Source organism: Chenopodium quinoa, unplaced genomic scaffold (genome assembly GCF_001683475.1).
Source record: "Chenopodium quinoa cultivar QQ74 unplaced genomic scaffold, ASM168347v1, whole genome shotgun sequence".
Taxonomy (NCBI): domain Eukaryota; kingdom Viridiplantae; phylum Streptophyta; class Magnoliopsida; order Caryophyllales; family Amaranthaceae; genus Chenopodium; species Chenopodium quinoa.
Genome location: NW_018745684.1, coordinates 4,731,803 through 4,754,525, shown reverse-complemented (window position 1 = coordinate 4,754,525; position 22,723 = coordinate 4,731,803). Strand labels below are relative to the sequence as shown.

General features: G+C 33.8%; 1 protein-coding gene across 2 annotated transcripts; it reads left to right on the top strand.

The window, feature by feature from the left end:
- Window positions 1-3,217: 3,217 nt before the first annotated feature.
- On the top strand, window positions 3,218-22,251 carry LOC110717832 (mediator of RNA polymerase II transcription subunit 25-like). 2 transcript variants are annotated; one of them, XM_021896617.1, is made up of 15 exons: window positions 3,218-3,573; window positions 5,843-5,873; window positions 6,876-6,957; window positions 9,554-9,684; window positions 10,843-11,052; window positions 11,138-11,203; window positions 12,664-12,844; window positions 14,822-14,889; window positions 14,996-15,811; window positions 16,577-16,630; window positions 16,764-16,792; window positions 17,990-18,058; window positions 18,238-18,322; window positions 18,796-18,882; window positions 21,459-22,251. In XM_021896617.1, the coding sequence occupies exons 1-15, from the start codon at window positions 3,476-3,478 to the stop codon at window positions 22,047-22,049; spliced, it is 2,598 nt and encodes an 865-aa protein (XP_021752309.1). In that variant the 5' UTR covers window positions 3,218-3,475; the 3' UTR covers window positions 22,050-22,251. The 2 variants fall into 2 exon arrangements, with proteins under 2 accessions (XP_021752309.1, XP_021752310.1); XM_021896618.1 differs by having other exon boundaries at window positions 3,220-3,573; window positions 6,882-6,957.
- The last annotated feature ends 472 nt before the right edge of the window (window positions 22,252-22,723 follow it).

Here is a 22,723-nt window from a genome sequence, read left to right as displayed (position 1 = left end):
TTGGAATGCGTTGGGGTGGTCATAGTCTCGTAGCAAAGGTGGAGGAGGATTCTCTCCCATGTTATCTTCTTCGTAGGTTCCAAAAACCTCTTCCGGATCGAAATCCGAATATACAATGGAGAACTCGGGTGTGCCTTGCAAAAGTCTCCTCACGTTCCTCAAGGTCTTGTTCAACTCTAGATCAACGGGAATAAGCAGTGATTGCTTACTCTTTCGTGTTATGCAAAGTCAAACAAAGCTAAGAAAAACGTTAGCAATGACTATCACAAATTAATCACACATAAACGAAAACTAAGGTCAGAAAACTACTATACATATACACACATTTAGTCTCATTCAACAATAATACATTCAATGTGACTTTGCCTCTCCGGCAATGGCGCCAAAATTTGATAGGCCATCGTCGAGCCTACTAAAATATAAATTCCTATCTTGGTCTCACTAACTAATAGCAAGGGTAAGAAAGGGTCGAACCCAAGAAAGGCGTTTAATCAACCACCGAGTACTACCGTTTAAATAAGCTAAATGAAGTCGAAATTGGTTTGGTCTTTAGTAGCTTCTACTTGTTCAATTCAACTAAAGCTAAGAGGAGATTAACAATATTTAGAGGAATCTAGGGCTCGGGTTATACCACTTAACTTTATCACAAATCACGATTAGCATGCAACAATCAAGGTAAATTATAGGGATAAATTAGGGAAAGTCATCTAAGGCACCCGACTAATCTCTCAAGCTAGAAGGATTACTTGAATCATGAATACAACCTACTCTCGTGGTTACAAAGCATAAAGCAAGTGTTAAAGCATAATCACGATGACATAAACATTCGCTTGACTGGAAATTCCTATTCTCATGGCATTTCAAGTCAATTAAGCATAAGGGTGCTAACTCAAGTTCATCTCTCGATCCTTCGTTGAGAAAGCTTGGATAAATAGTTCTAGCAATAGCCATATACAAGAACTAAGCAATTAAACCACTTAAGCTCAACTAATTAACACCCAATTATTACCCAATTATTACATGCAACAAGAAATTAGTGACTACATTGAGGGTTTTACCTAACCCCTAGAAAATAGACTACTCACAATCCATGGTGAAGAACAACCTAACAACAATATCTAAGTTCAACATAAGTTTAACAAGTTGAGAAAAGTAGTAAGAACAAGGTAGATTGAACATGCAACAACAATAAAGCAAGATTAAGAAGGAAATTAACAATTCAAAGCAATTAAAAACTGAAAATAAAGAGCAAGAGATAGAGGAAGAAATTTACTAATGAAGCTTCAAAGTTGAGAAAGTGTTGAAATTGAGAATACAAACTTTAATTAAACTACTTCAATGATTGAAATTGAGAGAAACTAAGCTAATTAATGAGAGTTTTTAGAGCTAACTAAGGACCTAAGAAGACTAAAAGGAAGAAGAAGAAGTCCCCCTTGAATAAAAACCAAGGGTCCCTTTTATACTCCCCAAAGTCACATAGAAAATTCCGTTAGGAACGAGTCTGCATGCAGGAGCACCCGATCCTACATATAGGAGTGCCCGCTCTTAGGCCTGGAGCCCCCGCTCCGGCTACTCTTGCGTGCCCGCTCCTAGCTGCAGCAAAGAAGGCAGATTGTTGGAACTCAGGGAGGAGCGCCCGCTCCTCCTTAGGTGCACGCCCACTCCTCACTGCATCAGAGAAGGCAAATTGTTGGAGCTCGATTAGGAGCGCCCGCTCCTTGACTAGTGCACGCCCGCTCTTAGCCGGGATAGAGGGAGGCAGATTGTGGCGCTTGGGGTAGGAGCACCCTCTCCTTAGGGGCTGCACGCCCTCTCCTCTTGTGCTTTGCTTCCAATATAGTTCTTCATGCTTATGCTATATAATCAATTTATCATTGCATCTACAAACATGAACACACACATAAAAAAGATTGGGGAAGCTAAAAGCTATAATCATGCACTAAAGGAGATAAAAAGGGATAAAAGAGGGAAAAATAACTACAAAATTGTGTCAAAAATACCATGATAAGTGGACAAATAAAACACTTATCACTACAATCAATGAATTAAAAATTATGAAATTCTGACAATTAACAAGGTTTTATTAAGAAATTACAATTAAGAATTTAATTCAAATTTATATGAATAAAAACACAGTTTATAAAAAAATTATTAATATCACAATTTTCCCCTCCTTATTATTGCAAGTGCACGAATATCAAAATCAAGGCATATTTGTGAATGTTGATATTGAACTAGGAATTCATATGTTGTCGAAGAAACATCTTCCAAATTTGAATGAAATACTTTCAATAATTATGTTATCTTTCATATTGATATTTTTTTTTAAGTGTGCGTTTTTGGGGTAATCTTCTAAAATTTTAATTTTTGATGCAGTTATGTCATTTTTTTCTCCTTTCAATATTCTATCTCTTTATGGCGTATCCCAATTGTGTGTTTTGTATAACAAAAGATTATATAACTTCGCGTGCATTGCGTGCATAAATGACTAGTACAGTATAAATCTAATTTTGAAGCTACAACATTATTAACCATTGGTTTAAACTTTTGTTATAAATTAGAATAAAAAAAATATTCCGTATATTTTTAAATTTATATAGTAAATAAAACAAGGATACATATATTCAGCTTCTTCTCCCCAATGCAAAATGTTGCATTATTTAAATTAAAAAAAAAAAAAGTAGAAGAAATAATATGTTTGTCATGTAATAAAGTCTAATTTATTTTCCTATCTTTTATTACACTTTAATGAGCTAGAATCAAGTGCGTTTCATAACTAACACACTTGAGTAATTTGTGATAGTCAATTAGTCATCATAGTAGTCAAAACAATATTGTAATGAAGTTATTCAATTCACACATCATGAATCAACAAGTTTAGGTGTTGCATACCTCGTTTGTTATTCATTTAGGTCAATTATTTATACAAAACCTAAGATAACATAAAACAAGAAATAATCTTCCTAAAAGATATATTACCATAAATACAAAAAGGATATGATTTACAAAATCATATCAATATTATTTAGCAAATCATTTCCTCCCATAAATAATCCTAATGATATCACTTTCCTAAAATCATTATATAAAAAATCTTACACAATTCCTATATTTTCTGATATTGATTACATAACATAATTGTAACAAGTATTCTGATCCTCACCTATTTTTTTTTGAAAGAAAAAATATACAAGTAAAAAATAGAAAATAAAATCTGATTAGGTCTGATAACAAAACAAGATAATATAAGATGAGTGAAATTCAGGCAATGTAAACAGTACCTACGGAGTATATATGAACTTTTATAAAGCTTCTGATTAAACAGTTTCTTCCCCCATAGGCCATAGCTTTTACCAATATATTACGGAGTAAGAAACATCTCAATTCTCAAATTACCAAACCAAAAAACAATTGAATCATTTTCTCTCTCCTCAATTCAACCCCGCCAAAATTTTATGCTTTAAGCTGAATTTCAATGGCGGACAAGCAGCTTATACTCGTTGTTGAAGGGACTGCGGCTATGGGTCCTTATTGGAAAACCATTGTTTCCGATTACCTTGATAAGATCATCAGGTTTTTCGCTAAATTAGGGCTTTTTATTTCACTTTGTTGTTGTTCGATTGAATTTTCCTGTTTAATTTTTAGTTTTGTTTGAGTGTAATTTAGGTTTTGTTTTGTTCAAAATGATCATGATGATGTTTGTGGTAATTGTTGGTTGGTTAAATGATGGTTAATTGGATGAATTGCGGTTTTGAAACTATTTGATTTTTGTTGTTTTACTAAATTGTTGACTGTGTTTGGATTTTGAGTGAAATCAGATTATGCTGTTATCGAAGTTTTGGTTTTTTTTTTTTTTTTTTTTTTTTTAATTTTGTCAAATTGAATGGAATTTTGTTGTGTTTGATTGATTTTTTTTTAAAAATGCGTTTTTAGTTTTGTTTGAATGTAATCTAGGTTATTGATTTTTTAAAAATTATCATGATGATGTTTGTGGTAATTAGTAGTTGATTAAATGATAATTAATTGGATTAATTGCGATTTTGAAACTGTTTGATTTGTGTTGTTTCACTAAATTGTTGGCTGTGCTTGGATTTCGACTGAAATTATGAAGACTAATTCATGCAGTTATGCTGTTTTTGATGATTTTTTTTGTCAAATTGAATGGAATTTGTTGTTTTTGATTGTTTTTTTTTATTTTTTTTTATTTTTTTTAAATAAATTCGTTTTTAGTTCTGTTTGAGTGTAATTTAGGTTTTTGATTTTTTGATAATGGTCATGTTGATATCTATGGTGATTATTAGTTTAGTAAATGATGGTTAATTGGAGGAATTGCAATTTTGAAACGGTTTGATTTGTGTTATTTTATACATCTCTAAGGTAAGGCTTTTTCACAAGAGGGAAGAGGGCTTGCCTTTCTTGTTAGTTATGCAGTAATGCTGTTTTTGATGATTTTTTTTGGTCAAATTGAATGCAATTTTGTTTTGAATGAATTTTTCTTATTCGTTTTTTGTTTTGTTTGAGTGTAATTTAGGTTTTGATTTGTTGAATACGATCATGATGATATTTTATGGTAATTATTGGTTGATTTAATCATGGCTAATTGGATGAATTGCGACTTTGGAACGGTTTGATTTGTGACTTTGTGTTATTTTTACTAAATTGTTAATTGTGTGGATACTGAGTGATATTAAGAAGACTAGATTATGCAGTAATGCTATTTTTGATGATATTTTTGGCCTAATTGAATGAAATAATGCTGTTTAGCTTGTATGTGGAATGGGTGTTTCGTGCTTGATTTTGAAATATCTAATTTTTGGTGTTTGAAAAGTTTGTGAGTTGAATTGCTGATTGTATACAGTAATTAGCATGGTTTGGTCCCTCACTAGATCTATTTACGAACATGATCTCAGTAGAGAAAACTCTGCTGAATTTTACTGTGACAGAACAATACAATGGCCACTTTACTCACCCCTGAACAACCTATTTGCAGTTTTCACCCCGCTTGATGTAGATTGGTTGATGAGGGTTATTAGATTTACTCCCGTACAATATTGGGCTGTATATTCCGTTCCTTTATTCGAGATGAAACTACTCTTTAACTTAGTGCAAGCTTTGCTCTTCTCAACTGGAGCTGGTTTTGTTTGCTTGCGCTCTGTTGAATGTATATGTATTGTGGGTTTTTATAGCCTTTAATCTAGAAAGTAGCCGGACTTAACTATCAACAAACCATGCATTTTTAGCGTAGTTTGCTGCCTTGCTATGCTAGAAATCATGAGTTATTGTGTAGCTTCACTGTCCTACTAATACCGCAGTGAACCAGTTTCTTTCTTCTTATATTATTTCGCGTATGTTATTGTTGATTTTTGTCTTAAAGATAGGATAGATTTTATTTTTTATTTATTTTTATAATTTGAAACTTTTTTGGGACCAGTCTGGCGGTAGAACTTTTAGTTTGTTTTTTTGTTAAGTCATTTGCTGCATCAAAAGCTTTTATCTTGATTGGGTCACTCTACTTCCCATTGTCTATCTCACCTCCTTGAAAAGGATAGAACTTTTAGTTTGTTTTTTTGTTAAGTCATTTGCTGCATCAAAAGCTTTTATCTTGATTGGGTCACTCTACTTCCCATTGTCTATCTCACCTCCTTGAAAAGGAAAGAAATGGATTCGAAGCAGGAAGCTTAACATTTGGTGTATGATTTTGTTGGCATGAAATCTCATGCATTGAGGTGTATTAACGTCTGTCCTATTTAACAATTATAAGATTTATAAATGTATCTAAATGAAATCATACAAGCCTTAACTTCCCAAGAAAAAAATGTAATATGTTTTGGTTCATATGCAGGTCTTTTTGTTCAAATGATATGATAACTCAGGTTTGTTATTTTTCCTTCTTATGCTTTCTGATTATTTGTCTCATTCTCACACTTTTTTTTAAATTACTCTAATTTTGGCCTTTGTTATCTTCTTCATTCAAGCATGTGCCAAATTTTTATTTTGTCAATCATTTAGGAGGGGGTTTTCTGATTGCATTGTCTAATTTTAGCTGACTTCTGAGTTGCATGCTTCCCTTTTGTTTTCTTGAGGTATGGTGGAATAATAAGGTTTGGGAAGTTGGTTTCTTTAAAGTATTTTGATGTCAAATGGCTTTAGTTTTGATGGTTGGCCCCGTCTGGCTTGCTGGATGTGTTGTTACACCAGTGATTATTGATGACGGAGAATTTCTTCTTTTAGGAAATTCATTGATAATCACAGCTTAGTGTACAGGGTGTAATTTGTGGACTAAAACAATATCTTGGAGATCTAGAAAATAGTTTTATTCTAAAACTGAACCTGAATTTGCTTTCCCATTGATGATTAAATATTCTAAGAAGTGCTATTATTTATTCTATTAAGATACTTTAAAATCTAAAGGAAGCAAGGAAAGTGTTTTTGAATATTGTAGATACCGTAAATTTCCAAATATACATGGAAAGTTACCTTTCAACTTAATTTATTTATTTATTAATTTTTTGGGTAATAATTAAATCTTCGATTCATTCTCTCAAAGATACAAAGATAATATTGACTTTCAAGACTGACAGCAGTAGACAAACTGTTGGAGTTAGAAGTGATGGTTAAGCTTTTTTTTTTGATGTATTTATATAATGAGATGTAGTACATTTACTTTTTGTGTTGAGTAATGAGGAAATAAATTTGACATTTGTTGTGCCTCTTGTTTTACTCACCTAACCAGTCTGTTATAGTGCCTTTTTGACTTTTTTTTGGGAGTTTCGATGATGATACATTCTACTTTTTCAATTTTGTATCAGGTTCAACTTTTGTACCATTATCTTATCTTCCTGATTTTAGTGTCCATGTTTTTGTTTCTTTGCAAGATACAGAAACCTACTTCAATTGTTTCTGGTTCAACTTTTGAGCTTGCTCTGGTTGTGTTTAATACACATGGACCTTATTCCGGTAGGTATTCAAGAATCTTACTTAAATCCATTATCTATAAATCATATGCTTGGATTATGCCTTCATGTTTTTGCTTCTCCATAACAAAAGTTAACTTCTACAACCTACCTAAAATATTGAGCTGTTTTTAATTTTTTAATTTTTTTTTCCTATTCTGTTATATTCTCTCTCGTTTCTTATTATTTTATTTTCCTCCTCTCTATAATTGCGCCATATTTGCCGTTGTGAAGAAAGGATAATTTTGCATTTCCCAATCCTCATTAAAATCCTTTTTTCTCTATACATCCATCCCATCCAGTTATATCCGTATAACGTTAACATTAAGTAATACCAAATTTTTTATATAGTGTTCATGTTAAAATGTTGTATATGAGAACAGCACCCTTTTTGATTGCTGTAACACCTTATTGGTTTGTTATAAGCTATTTTCTCTCCCATACTTTTTGGCTAATCACATGGTTTATTTGTAATTTCAGAACTACCTTAAATAAAGAGGCAAAACCACCAAAGATAAATTATAGAAGTAAAAGAAAAAAAAGGAAGTATTACAGACTTACAGTAGTAGATTAGTAATTTACTTTAATTTTGGGAATTCAGGAAGGATAATATTAAGAAGATGAGTATAACTCATATGTTATGTTATGTTGAGAGTTAGAGATTGATGTGCGGAATATGAGAGAAAACAAATTGAATTTAGGATTTAGAATTTCAGAGTGAGGTTGGTGTTGATGATAATGAAAAATACGATAAGAGAGAACTGACTTTTATAGTTGGACATGTGTGATGACAATGTGCTACTGCACTAGTAAGTATAGAGGAGAAATGGGATTTTGGGGCTTTTAGAAGTTGAGGGAGGCCAAAGATAACTTTAAAAGGATATAAAAAAATTGGGTTTATAAGAGTGTTCAAGTACATATCACTAGATAGAAGTGAATGAAGGCAAACTGATCTTTATGGACAACCACATGTTAAAGTCTTGGTTCATGCCACCAACCCTATCTTTTTGGGATTAAGGCTTGGTATTGTTGTTGTAACACCAAAGAGAGTGCAACCTTTTTTTTTTTTTTTTTGTAAAAAAAGAGATCAATCACAAAATTAATGGGATTGAATTATTGATGTAATGTGGAAGTGACATGCACAAATGAAGGTATAGAAATACAAGAATTTTGTTGGCAAATGCAAAGTGAATCTTTACTTCTCAAAAGCAATTTTGGAGTAATCTTAGGGAGTTTGGCAATTGAAAAGAGGAAGAGGGTAAATTTAACCATATAGGAAACAAATTTTAAATAAATTTGTATCTTAATCTTATGGAGAATTTACTATATCCGCTAGGTTGTAGTTTTAAAATTTGCTTAAATAGTTTTGATACTCATGCTCAAATTAGTATTGGCACATAATTTTAGGTATTAAGCCGTTGTTTGACTATCAATCGTTTTTTGTGTTAGAAAATAGATTTAAGAAGATAGTGGGTATTATTTTCTTGAAAAAGTAGACGTGCTGGTATTTGTCATTAAATGTGAGAGAGAGTAAGGTCCTAACCTTGCTGGTGAAAAGAGAGATGTATTAAAATAATAGTTTGGCCTTTCCCAATATACGAAGTGTAAAGTTTCATCTGAGATAGTTGAAAAAGGAAAGTGTAATAGATAATCAGCGACATTGGAAGTAATAGCTTTTTCTATGCACCAGCATAAGGTAGATAAATCGATGTCAAACTTCACTTTATAAGTTTATATCTTTTTGATGTATTGAGACCCATATGCTAAGAAAGAAATCTTCACACTTATCACTAAAATCCTGCCCTCTTTTGCATTTTAAGAAATTGTTAAATAATTGATGTTGAAAGCTGCTTTCTCCATCATTCTTTTATTTTTCAAGATAGGTGTATGCTGTAATTTTTTGATGTTTATATATATCTCTATTGCTATACAGCAGTTCAAATCATACAAAAATCGTGGCAGGCAATGTTGTACTAGTTAACTTCTTCACAATTTCAAAAGGGTAGTCAGTTTATTGTGCACTTGCTGTTGCCTTACAGTAATGGGTAATTGAGTGTCTGGCTTTGTTTCATCTGGGCTATTTTTTGGTCATATTAGTCTTTTCTTTCTCACTGCCTTCTGTTTGCTAGGAAGAGGATCATTATTCTGTATTTCTAATAAAATGTATAGCCCATTAAACACTTGTTATGTTTTTGAGTCTTCTGTTAGTTGCTTCATAATTATCCTCCAACATAGTACTCAATTTATGTGACATTAAATAATTTTAAACCAATAGTGTAAAAGGGAGAGCAGAGAGAAAAAGAAACAGTAAGAAAAAACAATTAGAGAGTTAAAGACATTCTTAAAATAATTTGATGCTTGAATATGTAGGTTTCACATGACTTTACTTCACGGGGCCAGGGTTACTATTATCTTGTTGCTTTTAAGGCGTTGATGTGTTAGTTATTAACTCCTGTAATCTATGCAGGCCTCATTTTCTCTCTTGTGTTGCAGTGTATAAAGTTATTTGTGGTCACATATTTCAGATTGGTTTTGATGTCTCAAATAAATTAGATTTTTTTTGTTTAAAGATGAAATTGATGATTGAAATTTTTTAACAGGTTCCTTGGTTCAAAGAAGTGGTTGGACAAGAGACATGGATAATTTTTTAAGCTGGTTGTCTTCCATAACATTTTGTGGCGGTGGCTGGAACGACGTTGCAACTGCTGAAGGCCTTGCCGAGGCTTTAATGGTCTGGATTTTGAATTTTTAAGTGCTCATGGTTCAATTTCACTGCATTTTAGTTGTTGCTATTGCTATATATTTACTCTCTCTTAAGTTAGTATTTATGCTTTATGTTCTGGTTTTGTTTTATTTGCTGCTACATCAAAGTCAATGTTTTGCCTCGGTAGTTTTTTCTGCTGCTCTTGGGTTATAAAGGAGGCCTGATGCATGTTGCTTACCATAATTTGATTCATCCCAACCTTTTTATTGGTTTGAAATTGCTGAAATATACTTTGCTGATATCATTGTGGAAAAGTTAGGTGGATAAGTAAGTTGTAAAGAATAATTATGTAAGATGCTGCAACTTGTTAGCTAGCTAATGAAAACAGTATTTTGTACTGATCCTGTGGATGTTTTGGAGTCATTGGCTTCTATTTTTGTATTATGTAAATGTCCCTTACTTATTTTGTGGCCTTACTTAAAATCTAAGATTCATATTTAAATTTATAAGATCTGGCTCCTGCTATGTTTTCTTTTTTCTTTTTTTTTTTTTTGCACTCCCTCCCTCTCTCTCTCTGTTTTTTTTTTTTTTTTTTTTTTTTTTTTTTTTTTTTTTAATTTGTTATTTTTTTTAAATGTACACACTTCTCCTCTCACGGAAACCAAGAGTTGTATTTAAATTTAGGAGAGAGAAAAAAGTAAGGTATGAAAGTGACAATTATAAAATAGTATGTTGTGAGTAAATTAAAAAAATCCAAAATAGGAAAGTGAGTAAATTAAAAGAAAACGAAGGAAATCTTATCCAAAAGATTGATTTTTGCTGGAACGTGCTCCTATTGACTATTTAGGCTTTTTTTCTTCCTGGTCTGTATACTTAGCATAAATTACATAAAGATTACCTGGTTACCTTCTTGAGCTGTTTACCCCCCTCCTCTTTCCCCATAACCTCCCCTTTATGTACAGGTCAATCTTCTTCCTTACTAACCTTGTTAAATTATGAGATTGATGGAGGAATTTTTATTCTATTTATTGGAATCATAAACAACCTTCTTTATTTGTTGCATTTCCTTGTACCTTTCATTATAGTAATGCCAAATTATGTCTTATACAAAGATATGTTCTGTTGATTGGCATTTATATCTTGAGAGTGGCCTGCTAGATGCTGACTTGTTTGTTTGCCTGTTAGATGTTTGCTATCCCTCAAAATGGATATCGAGCTGAACAGAATTTGGATGGAAAAAGACATTGCATTCTTGTTTCTGCTAGTAATCCTTATCCCTTGCCGACACCAGTATATCGACCAGCAATTGAAAATCCTGAGCAGGGTGAAAGTGGTGAAGCTCAAACCGAGAATCTTTTATATGATGCTGAGACTGTGTCTAAATGGTTTGGTCTGGTACTGGAATTTAGCTGCATTTCTTTATATGAATTTAACCTTTTGTTTATACATGTAGCAGCCTGACCTTGGTTTCTGCATGCAGTGTTCTGTCTCGTTGTCTGTGATTTGTCCAAAACCGCTACCTAAGCTTAAAGCATTATATAACGCTGTAAGCAACACTTTTTCTGTAGCTCAATTACAGTGAAGGATACTTTTGTCATTGTCTAGATTTTGTATTTGCATAATTCTTTTCATGACTTGTGTTTGCCATTTCAGTTACTTGTAAGGAGGTGTGTAGATATTTTTGTGTGTTGGGGGGGGGGGGGGGAATACTTTTCCTTTGTTTAAAATCTGCCTTGCGTTGTTATACTTTTCTTGACTAATGTTTGCCATTTCTATAATTTGTAAGGAGGGCTTTAGTTTTGATGGGCGGGGGGGGGGGGGGGTATACTTTTCAATTTGTCCAGAAATATCAAACCTCAACTGTATCATTGACTCATTGTATTGAGACTTGTAAAGGTTTTTGAGCTTATTAAGATTATGGTATTAGGTTATGACAGCTGCATACCATCCGCATTGCCTGCAAAATTGGTGTTTATTGCAACTGCGTCAGAAAATTAGAAACCCTGAATTTCAAAGTGGTTGAGTATTTCAGAGACTTTGGTGTAATTTTTAGAGCTAATGGTAACATGTGATGTTGACAAACCAGGATGCTATTTCTTAGGACTGCAAGACATGTCAGGTTTTGTTGATCTGAGATGGTTTAAGGAGAAAGAGAAATTCTAAAAGTTCGGTTTTGGGGGAAAGGATTGGAACGGAAGCAACCATTTCTAGGTTTTGTTGACTGACATGCCTTAGTGCCTAACAAGCATGACTGGAAAGGGGCCTTCAGAAATATCATCAGTTTGATGAAAGCAAAATGGAACTTTATAAAGAAACTTTTCCCTTCAGTACCACCTTGCTTTCTTTTAAAATGCTTCACATTTATCTAAATTTGGTGCTGGGAAACCAATTTTTTCCCTTCACTTCCTGACTTCTTGTACCTTCGTACTAATTTTTCCCATCTAGCTGCTAGAAATTCTGGCTAATTTGGTGCCAAACATCTCTATGTATCTGTCACAGGACTGAACTTGTTCATCCCTTTGATGTCTCTCGTGCCCACTGAAAAAACAAGAAAGTGAGTACGTTTTTAGCTGAACCACTGTCAAGGTCCACAACCTAAGTAGATTGCTGCAGCTTGGCATGCCTTTTGTCTAATCGTGATACAACAGAAAAGTTTGAGAAAAGTATTAAGATACTAGATTTCGTTTTTGTTAGTATTAGGCTATTAGCCTCGTCCTTGCTGGGATATCAAAAAACCCCCAATCTTTTTTTGACTAGAAATTCTAAACTTATGCCCTGATTTTGTTTGTATGCAAATTGGCATTAATATAAATTTGTGTGAATAAGAAAGAAGACCAGTAGCTTCTCATTTTTTGATAAGATTGTTTGAATTCTCCCGCTTGGTCCTAAATGTAGTTTTCCTATTCTTATTTAAGTTTTTTTGCTGAATGTGCAGTTAAAATAAAACTTTACAATTGCATTTCCAATTAACATAAAAATTAACATAAAACTTTACAATTGTCGTAGGGTAAGCGTAACCAGATGGCGACTGATCCAGCTGTTGATGTTAAACAACCTCACTACTCTGTTCAGATTTCAGATAGCTTCATGGAGGCTCTTGCTGCCTTAAGTCGGTCGGGATTGGCTCAAAGTCAAAATCCTGCCACAACTTCACCTCCTGGCTCAGCCCCTCCTTCTGTGTCACCAGGTGGTTAAATGAAATTTGTTGGCAGGCTAGGTCCTTGAGTTGTTAAGTTGCTAACCATTACTAATTGATATAGCATCCAGCAAAGTGGTGATCCCCCCAGACTTTCACCAAGTTTGCAATTGAGCCCCTTAACTTTTAGTTGGAGTAGATTGGCACCCGAAACTTGTATGATTTTTGCAATGAAACCCAAACGTAATCACTAGAATTCTTTCTAGAAAAATAACTTGGTGTCCGATAAAATGTCTCACTTTTTTTTTTTTTTTTTTTGTTTGTTTCACTTTACTTTAAATACGAAGTTTAAGAAAACATTTAAAAAAAAAAAGTGAGTTTAAGAAAAAGTTAGAGTGAAGGTATATAAGATAAACCAAGAGTGTGTTTGTGTGTGTGGGAAGGCGGTGGGTATAAGATCGAGTAAGAGAGAGAATGTGTGGAAAGGTGTAATTAATTTGGGGCAAGAGGGGTATGATGGTAAAGATAGTTTATCGAAAATGGAATAAAGTTAAGTGCGTAGAAGGAAAAAAAAAAAACAGCCTTGAAAGGAAAATGTTAGATCTTTTTTTTTGAAAGCAGATGTAGTTACAATTTTATCTTTGATATAAGTTCATCTTATTTGCTTAAAAGGAAAGAATATTTATTCATGAAATTCATCACTTTTCACTTCCTTTCCAAAGCATAATCACCACCTCTTTCGCTGGAAAGCATCCCTTTATACTTCCAAGGTTCCTTCACATGGCATCACCAACCACTTTTAGTGCTTCTGTTTCTCACCAATTTTTTTCTGTATATTTCTCTGATATGTATGAATGATAGAGGAGGTTTTCCGAGTTATTATTTTTTTGAATTTTTATTTAGTCAACTAAGCGTTTTCACAACTCCTTTAAAACTCTGTTAAATTTTGTTTTTGGTACTCATTTAAAGCTCTAGGTACATGATGACGTGAAAAGGCGCTACCTAGAACTCACTTGTCTTTTTCAATGTAATACCTAGAAAGTTTTACATGATGACATGAAAAAGAAATGATTTTTCTCCATACCTAGAAAGTTTTTTTTTTTTTTTTTTTTTTGGCTTAATTTTTGTTAGCCTTTTTGAATAGAATTTTCGTTAGCTTTCCTAGCTGATTGGATTTGGTAATTTGAATACAAAGTCCTCGCAAGGAATATTTTTAGAGGGTTAGGCATCAAATAAGGTGAAGATTCTATCAAAGGATGCGTTTACGAAAGGAAGTATGATTTTGCAAGCTGTTGTAGCTTATGCCAAGAAGAGGAGGAAAGAAGAGGGTTGGAGGATGGTTCCATTGTGCTTTGTATTTTTTTTTTGACTGATGTTGCAATGACAGATTCTTTTAACTCTGGTTGAGTGTTTGGCAGTAATACAGCCATCCTCTCATGAGGGATTGAGGATGATGTAATGATTCAAACTCGGATGCTGATAATCTGATATGGGTTTTCTTAATTGTCCTTGAAATAAAGTTTCTGTTTGAAAATTGAAATTGTGTATCTACAAATATTGATTCGGCAGATTTGCTTTTATGTTATAATCAATATCTGCCGTGCTATGTTTTTACGTGCCAAGAAGTAAAACTTAGTCATTGATTACATAACTAAAGGCTAATTTTATCAATGTGCTTTCACTGGAGAAAAAGATTTTGATGAAGAAGATAGGAAAATAAAATTCAAAATTTGCAGGCTCTCTCTTTTCAACTGCAAGCTACGTGGTGCATCGTTTCTTGTTTCACCTGATCTAGTAGGTTATCAATGAGATCCTGCATTTGTTCACCGAATGGAATATTAGGATCTTGGGATGCCTCCTATTGCAAATTTTGGGGAATTTGTCACTCATCTTATTATCTTGGAAGAAGCTTTGTGTGATTGTTGGGACTTGATGGCTGATAACTTGATATGCTAATATTATCATAGATCTTGTGCTGTTACATTTCTGTTATCCATTTACTAATATATAAATTTAATTTTCTTTCAGTGAATGGATATATCATGAATAGACCATCTGTGTCTGCTGGAAATGTTCCGCAAGCAACTGTCAAAATGGTAAGCCTTCTGTATTCTGCCTTATGTGTCTGACTTGTCAACTGTATTATTTATTTATTTGTTTTTATTTTTGTTGCTGAACCTGTTATCATTAATGCTATTTCAGGAGCCAAGTACAGTGACATCCATGGCATCAGGACCTGCTATACCTCATATGCCTTCCATTCCTCGTGCTGCTGCACAAAGTGTTCCTAGCTTACAGGCATCTTCGCCTCCTTCTGTGTCACAGGAGCCAACTACCACCAATGAAAATGTTCCAGATCTGAAGCCAATTATTAGCAGTTGCATTTCTCAGCCTGTGCGTCCTGTGGGTGCCATACTAAACAATATCTCTCAAGCACGAGTAGCCCTTGCTGGAGGAACTTCTCTAGGGTTGCCTTCAATGGGTGGGAACACTATTGGTATGCACATGTCAAACATGATATCTAATGGTATGACATCGAATGTGCCACCTTCTCAAACTGTATTGTCTTCTGGACAGTCCGGCATCTCTACTGTAACTGGGTCGGGAAGCATTGCAGGAGCTTCTCAGCCTTTACAGAACTCAGCCCTTGGTTCGTTTTCTACTGCAACTTCAAATGTCTCTGGAAATTCTAACCTAGGCATTTCTCAGCCATTGACTAATCTCCAAGGAAATGTAAGTAATACGATGGGTCAACCTATATCTGGGATTGGTCAGGGAAATGTTTCGGCTATGACACAGAGTGGGACTAATATGAATCCAAACATGATGTCGAATCTTGGTTCAACTGGTGCACCATCCGGTACTGGCTCTATGATGCCAACTCCAGGAATGCCTCAGCAGGTACAGCCAGGAATGCAATCTATTGGAGTTAACAATTCAGCAGCTAATATGCCGATGTCTCAACAAGCTACGGCTTCTTTACAGTCTTCACAATCCAAATATGTTAAAGTTTGGGAGGTAAATATCAGTGTGCTTACTTCTTTCATTTTTTTTGTTTTGTTTTGTTTTGTTTTGTTTTGTGTGTGTGTGTGTTTATCTCTTTGTGGCCTCTCATTTATTGTAAATCTTCATATTATTACATATCTGGGGTGTTTGAACATATTCAAAAGTGTCAATGGAGAAATGAGGTTCTCAAAATTTTACTTTTTAGCCATACATATTGCTAGATGAAAGCCAGAAGCACTTTTAAAAGTTGAAGCGCAAATTTGCTTTACTGTTATTAATTTCTTTTTTTTTTTTTCTTTTTTTCTTTTTTAGCTCAATGTTTTTTAAATGATTCTTTTTGACATGCTTCAACATAAACAGCCCTGTTGATTATTGCCAGAATGTGTTGGGTGCTGATTAGAGACCATGAGAACATGTTTAGTATTGCTTTAGGGAAACAGAAGAATTTGTAGTGGCTTATGCCTTGTGGTCAAGTTTTTTCTTGGACATTTGTGCTTGAAATTCTCTTTTAGAGTTTTAGGCCAGTAAGGCATAAGTTTGATAGTGCTTGACTTAAATATTCAATAGGCACTGGGTAGTTAAGGGTAAATATTTGTACATATGAACCTCTTGATACCTCAGCAGCTCAGTGGAATTCATACTTAGAGGTTTCTTTGTTCAATTTCTTAATATTATTTTTGTGTGAATTTCAATCAGTGTCTTACAGTCTTTGAGGAGATGAGCCCTCTCTCTCTGCATGGTAGTATTAATTTTGATTTTTGTTACTGACAATTACAGGGAAACTTATCCGGACAGAGACAGGGACAACCTGTATTTATTACTAGATTAGAGGTACTTTTTAAAATATGTATTTTAAGTTTATTAGTTCTTAATTAAGATCAATAATGTTGTTTACTTTAAATATTAGATAAAGTAATAAATAACACCTGGAAGCTTTTTAATATAATTGTTATCCTTGATGCAGGGGTACAGGAATGCATCAGCCTCAGAGACGTAAGTAGATCTGTTTCCTTGTGTTATTAATCTTTGTTTGTCTTGGCTGCTCATTTATGTGCTTGAAGCTCCCTTGAAAATTGCTACATTATTAAAGTTCATGTAGCTGCTTAGCTGTGTTATGCTGCTATTCTGAGTTCAAATTCTTGGTTATTTAGTAAGTAGATGTTGATGCTTAGCTGAGTTATGCCACTCTGCTGTATGATGGTTTTTTTATTCTTTTTGACGGTGATTCTTTTTGTGCAAAAGTGGTGCATTAGAAATTTAGAATGTATGCTTGACAAGCTTGTGGATTGTTTGCTCAAAAGTGCAGGGAGCAGTAAGGCTATGTCATGTGGATAGAGGCATACACCTTCAACAACTACTCACAATCTAATTAGTGATTTGTCTCTGAACTAAAATAGTGAGGAGTCCCTTAAAGTTGCAATAATACACCAGGAAACGTTAATCATGATAGCGGAGAACATTATATTAAACTCCTAATAGGAACAATAAATCAATGAGCAGCTAGGGTTGTGATGAGGGACCTTAAAAGTTGCTTCTATGCACTACTGTAGTCTTAATTACTGAGTATATTGTTTGAATATTTTCAGCAGAGTTGCAGAGAACTTAAATGTTAGGATTCATTATAATACTGATTCAGAAATTATAAGAACAGATATCATACAAGTGATTGAAAATCTTGGCGGGAAGAAGATTGAGCAGAGAGAGTCAGGATCACATAGGAGGAATAAAAGAGCAGAAAAAAGAATGAGTGAAATAAATTAATCAGTGAAATTTGAGAACCAGAAATGAGTGAGAGAACTGGAAAGGAGTAAAGTGTTAAAGACGTGGAGGAAGAGAAAGAGGATGAGTGAGCAGATATGGTGCTGTATATTTAAGCCCTCTTCTGTACTTTTTTTTTTTTTTTTTTTCTGGTAGCATTGTCTTTAGTACTATAGGTTCTGTTGCTATTGACTTTCTGTTAAGGTTTTGTATTGTGCTATATGTATTTCTTTTATTTGTATTGTTCGTCTTTATCGATAGTTGGCGGGGAATATGAATGACACTATCTGCACTCACCACAAATAAAGCTTAGTTGGATCCATTTTGTTCACACCTTACCTAGTCTCCTTCCTACCAAAATCCATAAAAAAAATGGGAAGTGGGTCATATACCATTTATCGGCCTTACTAACTCTCTGTTACTCTTGCACAGACTTGCAGCAAACTGGCCGCCAACTATGCAAATAGTCCGTCTTATTTCTCAAGATCACATGAATAACAAGTAATGCATTCCTTCCGGGCTTACTTCCATATTGAAACTGGTGTTTTTTTTTCTTGTATCTTTGATGCTCTTGACATGCACATATGTGTTTCTATGAGGGACTAGAGAGCTCAACTGTCCAACATGAATGTTGATGTAAGTCGGCTGATATCTTGTGTTTTGTCCTTTTTCACTTCCAGGCAATATGTTGGCAAAGCAGATTTTCTTGTTTTCAGGGCGATGAATCAGCATGGATTTCTTGCTCAGCTACAAGAAAAGAAGCTTGTGAGTTGTTGGATAGTTCTTTGTGACTTCTGATGTCATACCTGTGTATACTAATCTTAGTTCTTGTTTCTGGCACATTCATAGCTTGATTAGGAAGAAGAGGGGGGGGGGGGTGAGGAGATGAAAAAAAAGATTTATTATGTTGTTGAATAAAGGGGAATTGGATTTACTGTATATTGATGCCTGCTGATCTGGAAGTAAAATGAGTCTTTAGATTTGTTGAAGTTCCATTCCTGAAGGTGTTATTTATTGATGTGATTTTGTGAACATTGAGACAAGTGCATAATTTACTGATGTGTTTATTAAACTTTATCAATGTGGATGCTTCTTGTGAGTCACATGTTGTTCACTTCCTGTACGTCTAAGGGAAGCAATAAACTTCTGATGTTTTAGATGCTTTTGTTTATGCTACTACAGTTAGATTGATTACTTCTTTTTTTTTTTTTTTCTTTTTTTGCTCTTTGAACTTTCAGTGTGCAGTTATCCAGCTGCCTACACAGACGCTGCTGCTGTCCGTTTCTGATAAAGCCTGCCGCTTAATAGGAATGCTTTTTCCTGGGGTTAGATTTTTTATTTTTGTTCTGTACTTTATTTGCTTATTTATAAGTTCATTTTAAAAGTTTAATACCAGCAATTTGCTTGAATGATCATTCAAAGTGTGTTCGGCAGAGATTGATTGGCTTCATTAGTTCCTTTATGTTCCGTCTATCTGCAAAATACTCCCTCCGTTCTTTAATAGTGTACCCATTTTTTTAATTTGTGTATTGGGAATTGGGGGTTCCCCCAAATAGTGTAGTTAATCTCTTTTTTGGGGCTGGTTCCACTACTTTTAGTCACAAATCTTCTCAGTTCAACTTCACCCATTATCTTTAATACCCTTTACCTTTTCCCTCTAAAAAAATTTACCCATTATCTTATCATCCTTTTTTTTTTTTTTTTTTCCTCAATATCAAATTAGCCACTATCTCCATTCACTTGTTTTCCCTCTCTTTAGGGTAAGATTACCCTTCCTAATTGTGCCCTAAAGAAATGAGGTATACTATTAGAGGATGGAGAAGGTATCATGTAAACAAGGGTCCCAGGAAAATTTAATTACCATCCTTATGTTTTATGCTTGTGTAATCGTGTTAACCAAAATGTTCTTAATTGGGAAATAAGGTGAATGTGATGATAATTTATAAGGATTTTTGTATTAGTAAAGTCATGTCATAAGTGTAGGTGCAGACACTTAAATATGAGCAAATACTTATGTCACATGATACCTTCTCCATAAGTATTTGCTCATAAATACACAAATTAAAAAAAAAAAAAAAAATTGAGCAAATACCATAAGAATTTCAAATATGAGCAAATACTCATGTTTAAGTGCCTCTATTACATCCAAACAATGAATTTGGGCCAAATATTCCAAACAGGCCATAAAGGTAATTAATTCATGTCACTAATGGCATAATTGTAAATTAGCAACATTAAATGATCTTGCATTTTCCAGCTTACAAAAAAAAAAAAAAAAAAAAAAAAAAAAAAAAAGTGTTTTCATCTAAGACATTTGTCATTTATTAGACTAATATAGAAAAGAGACTTATCATTCCAGGCTTCCCAACGTCCTTCATAAGTGGTGTAGGGTCGTTGGAAAATCCCTTTGCCGCCCATGGAAGTGAACTGGGTGAAATGGTGATCTATCATAAAAAGCCAAAAAATTCTGGCACCTTCAAAATTTAGGGGATCGATGAAGACCTACTGAACTAGTAATTGATTTACCGTTTCAACCTCTTAGTGCTACCAATTTACCACAGAATGGAGAGACAAGGTTGGTTCCCTCAGATACGAAATGAGGATATGAGGAAATACAAGTTTATCTCCTTGATAAACAAGTTTCGTTTATCACAGGGACAAAAGTGTAATTTTTGCGGTGAAAATGGGTAAAAAAAAGTAGCGGTTTTGCATAATACCGCTATCTGAGGTGACCGTTTTACTCCGTGATAAACGAAACTTGTTTATCATGGAGATTAACTGGCAGCCTAAATGAGGATATTGACCGACAACTTGTTGAATAGTATATATGACAAGGCAGCAGATGATGATTCTCATGTCATAGAATTCAGGAAATTCAACTAATTCTTATTTGAATAGTGTTGGGTTTTGTATGAATTCTATTTTTAGTGGAATTACTAAACACTTTTAGGATCTCATGTACATAATAGATATAAATTTATACAAAAGTTGATACACCTGCGTGACTTTGCTTTTCTCGCTTAAAATTAGAGATTAGAACCCCAATTGTGATTCCACTATATGTATCAATCGTCCACGCTCCACATTTGACACAATCCGATTAAAGGCAAAATTTGCGCCCAGTTTCATCTCTAGATTTAGCAGCTTACTATAAAAGGTTTTCTAATGTTAGTTGCTCTTTATACTCCCTCGGTCCCTCTGTGTTTGAATAAGTGTTACACTTACCAAATACGTTCTGGTTTTAATAAGTGTTACACTTCCTTTTTCTTGGCAAAAAGCTATATTTTAATATTATATCTTTATCCTTTTATGGTCCCCACTCAAACTCACTACTACTTTTTTTTTTTTTTTTTTTTTTTTTAATTATTATTATTTTTTTCCTCTTACATTCATTATTTTTCAATATACTATTAACCCCACTATCTTCTTTTACAATTTTTTAATACTCCAACTACCCCACTTATCTCTTATTTTATTTAAGTCAATTAAATTGCTTAAAATCATGTGCCGGTCAAAGTATAACAATTATTTAAACATGGAGGGAGTATTGATGTAAAGTGGTCTTTTGTTAAATGTACGGGTAACCGTAGAAAATCGGTCAACAAATTTGGGTGAATGATATTTTTAGGAAATTATTATGAATGTTGCTTTTAATGATCTAATAATATAACCCCATTTTTATATGGCTTTTCAAAAAAAAGAAAAAAAAAAATTAACATTAGAATGTTTTGGGACAATTATACTGAGTTTCTTATGCAACTTGCATGGTTATTTTTAATTTTGCCTTGTATGGTTGGTTTGTTAGCTTTGCAACAGAACTGAATAGTCCTCAAATTATTTTCCTAACAAGCTTTGTGCCTTTTTTTTTTTTTTTTTTTTTTAAAACCACTGTGTAAATTAGGATATGGTGATTTTTAAACCTCAAATACCAAGTCAGCAACAGCAGTTGCAGCACCAGCAGCAACAAAATCAGCAGTTACAGCATCAGCAGCAGCAAAATCAGCAGATGCAACAGCAAAATCAGCAGATGCAGCAGCAGCAATCTCAACAACAACAGCAGCAGCAACCACACTCTCAGCTGCAGCCTCAACAACTTCAACATATGCAACAGCAACAAACTATGCAACAGCTGCAACAACAGCAGCAGCTTCCCCAGATGCAGCAATCACAGCTTCAACATTTACCACAACAACAAAGCATGCAACATCTGCAGCAACAACAGCAAATCCCGCAACTTCAACAACAGCAAATTCCACAGCTTCAGCAACAACAACAAATTCCACAACTTCAGCAACAGCAACAAATACCTCAGTTACAACAGCAGCAACAACTTCAGCAGCTACAACAACAATCTCAACCTCAGCAAATGGTTGGTGCTGGAATGGGTCAAGGTTATATGCAAGGTCCCGGTCGACCTCAGTTGGTTCCCCAGGGACAAGTACCGTCGCAGGGGACCCAGCCAAATATGTCTGGAGGTGGATTTATGGGTTAGTTTGTTTAGGTGTTTTATAATTGAACAAAAATATTTATAAGTGTCCCCTTGTCTTTGTCACTTGGGTTGGCGCTGCTAGTTAAAATATAGTGAATAGTCTAATTAATTGGATTATGATATGAATTTATCACATCTTAATTATATTCTAATCTATTAAACTATTCTTATGAAATGCAAGAGGTAAGAAGGAATTTTGTTGTAAGTCTTGCAGTGTTAACTAATGTTATTTCCGTTCTTAAAATGAATGTTGTCCTGTTAATATCACATCTTATTTATATACAGTGACAAATATACTGGTACACAGACACAGGTACTTGATCATAAACTTAGCATCAAATTCCTTTTATCCATTTGTATACCATTGTTTTCTATGCCTAAACTTCTCATGAAGTTCGGCAATTTTTTTCTAGCTACTACAGTATTTTTATTTATTTTTTGGTAAATTACCAGGCCATTTGCTTTTTTTTGTCAAACCTTAATTGTCAATTATGATTAGAAACTTTTATCATACTGTATAAAAGATGGTAAATTAATAAGAAATAGTATTAAGACATAATTAGTTGCTCTATCCGTCAAGCTCTGTTACTCTTTAATAATGGCAGTCGGTTTTAAAAATTGTTGTTCTTCAATGATTGTGTATGTCTTTATATTGGGTGACCCGTCTTATCAAAGTT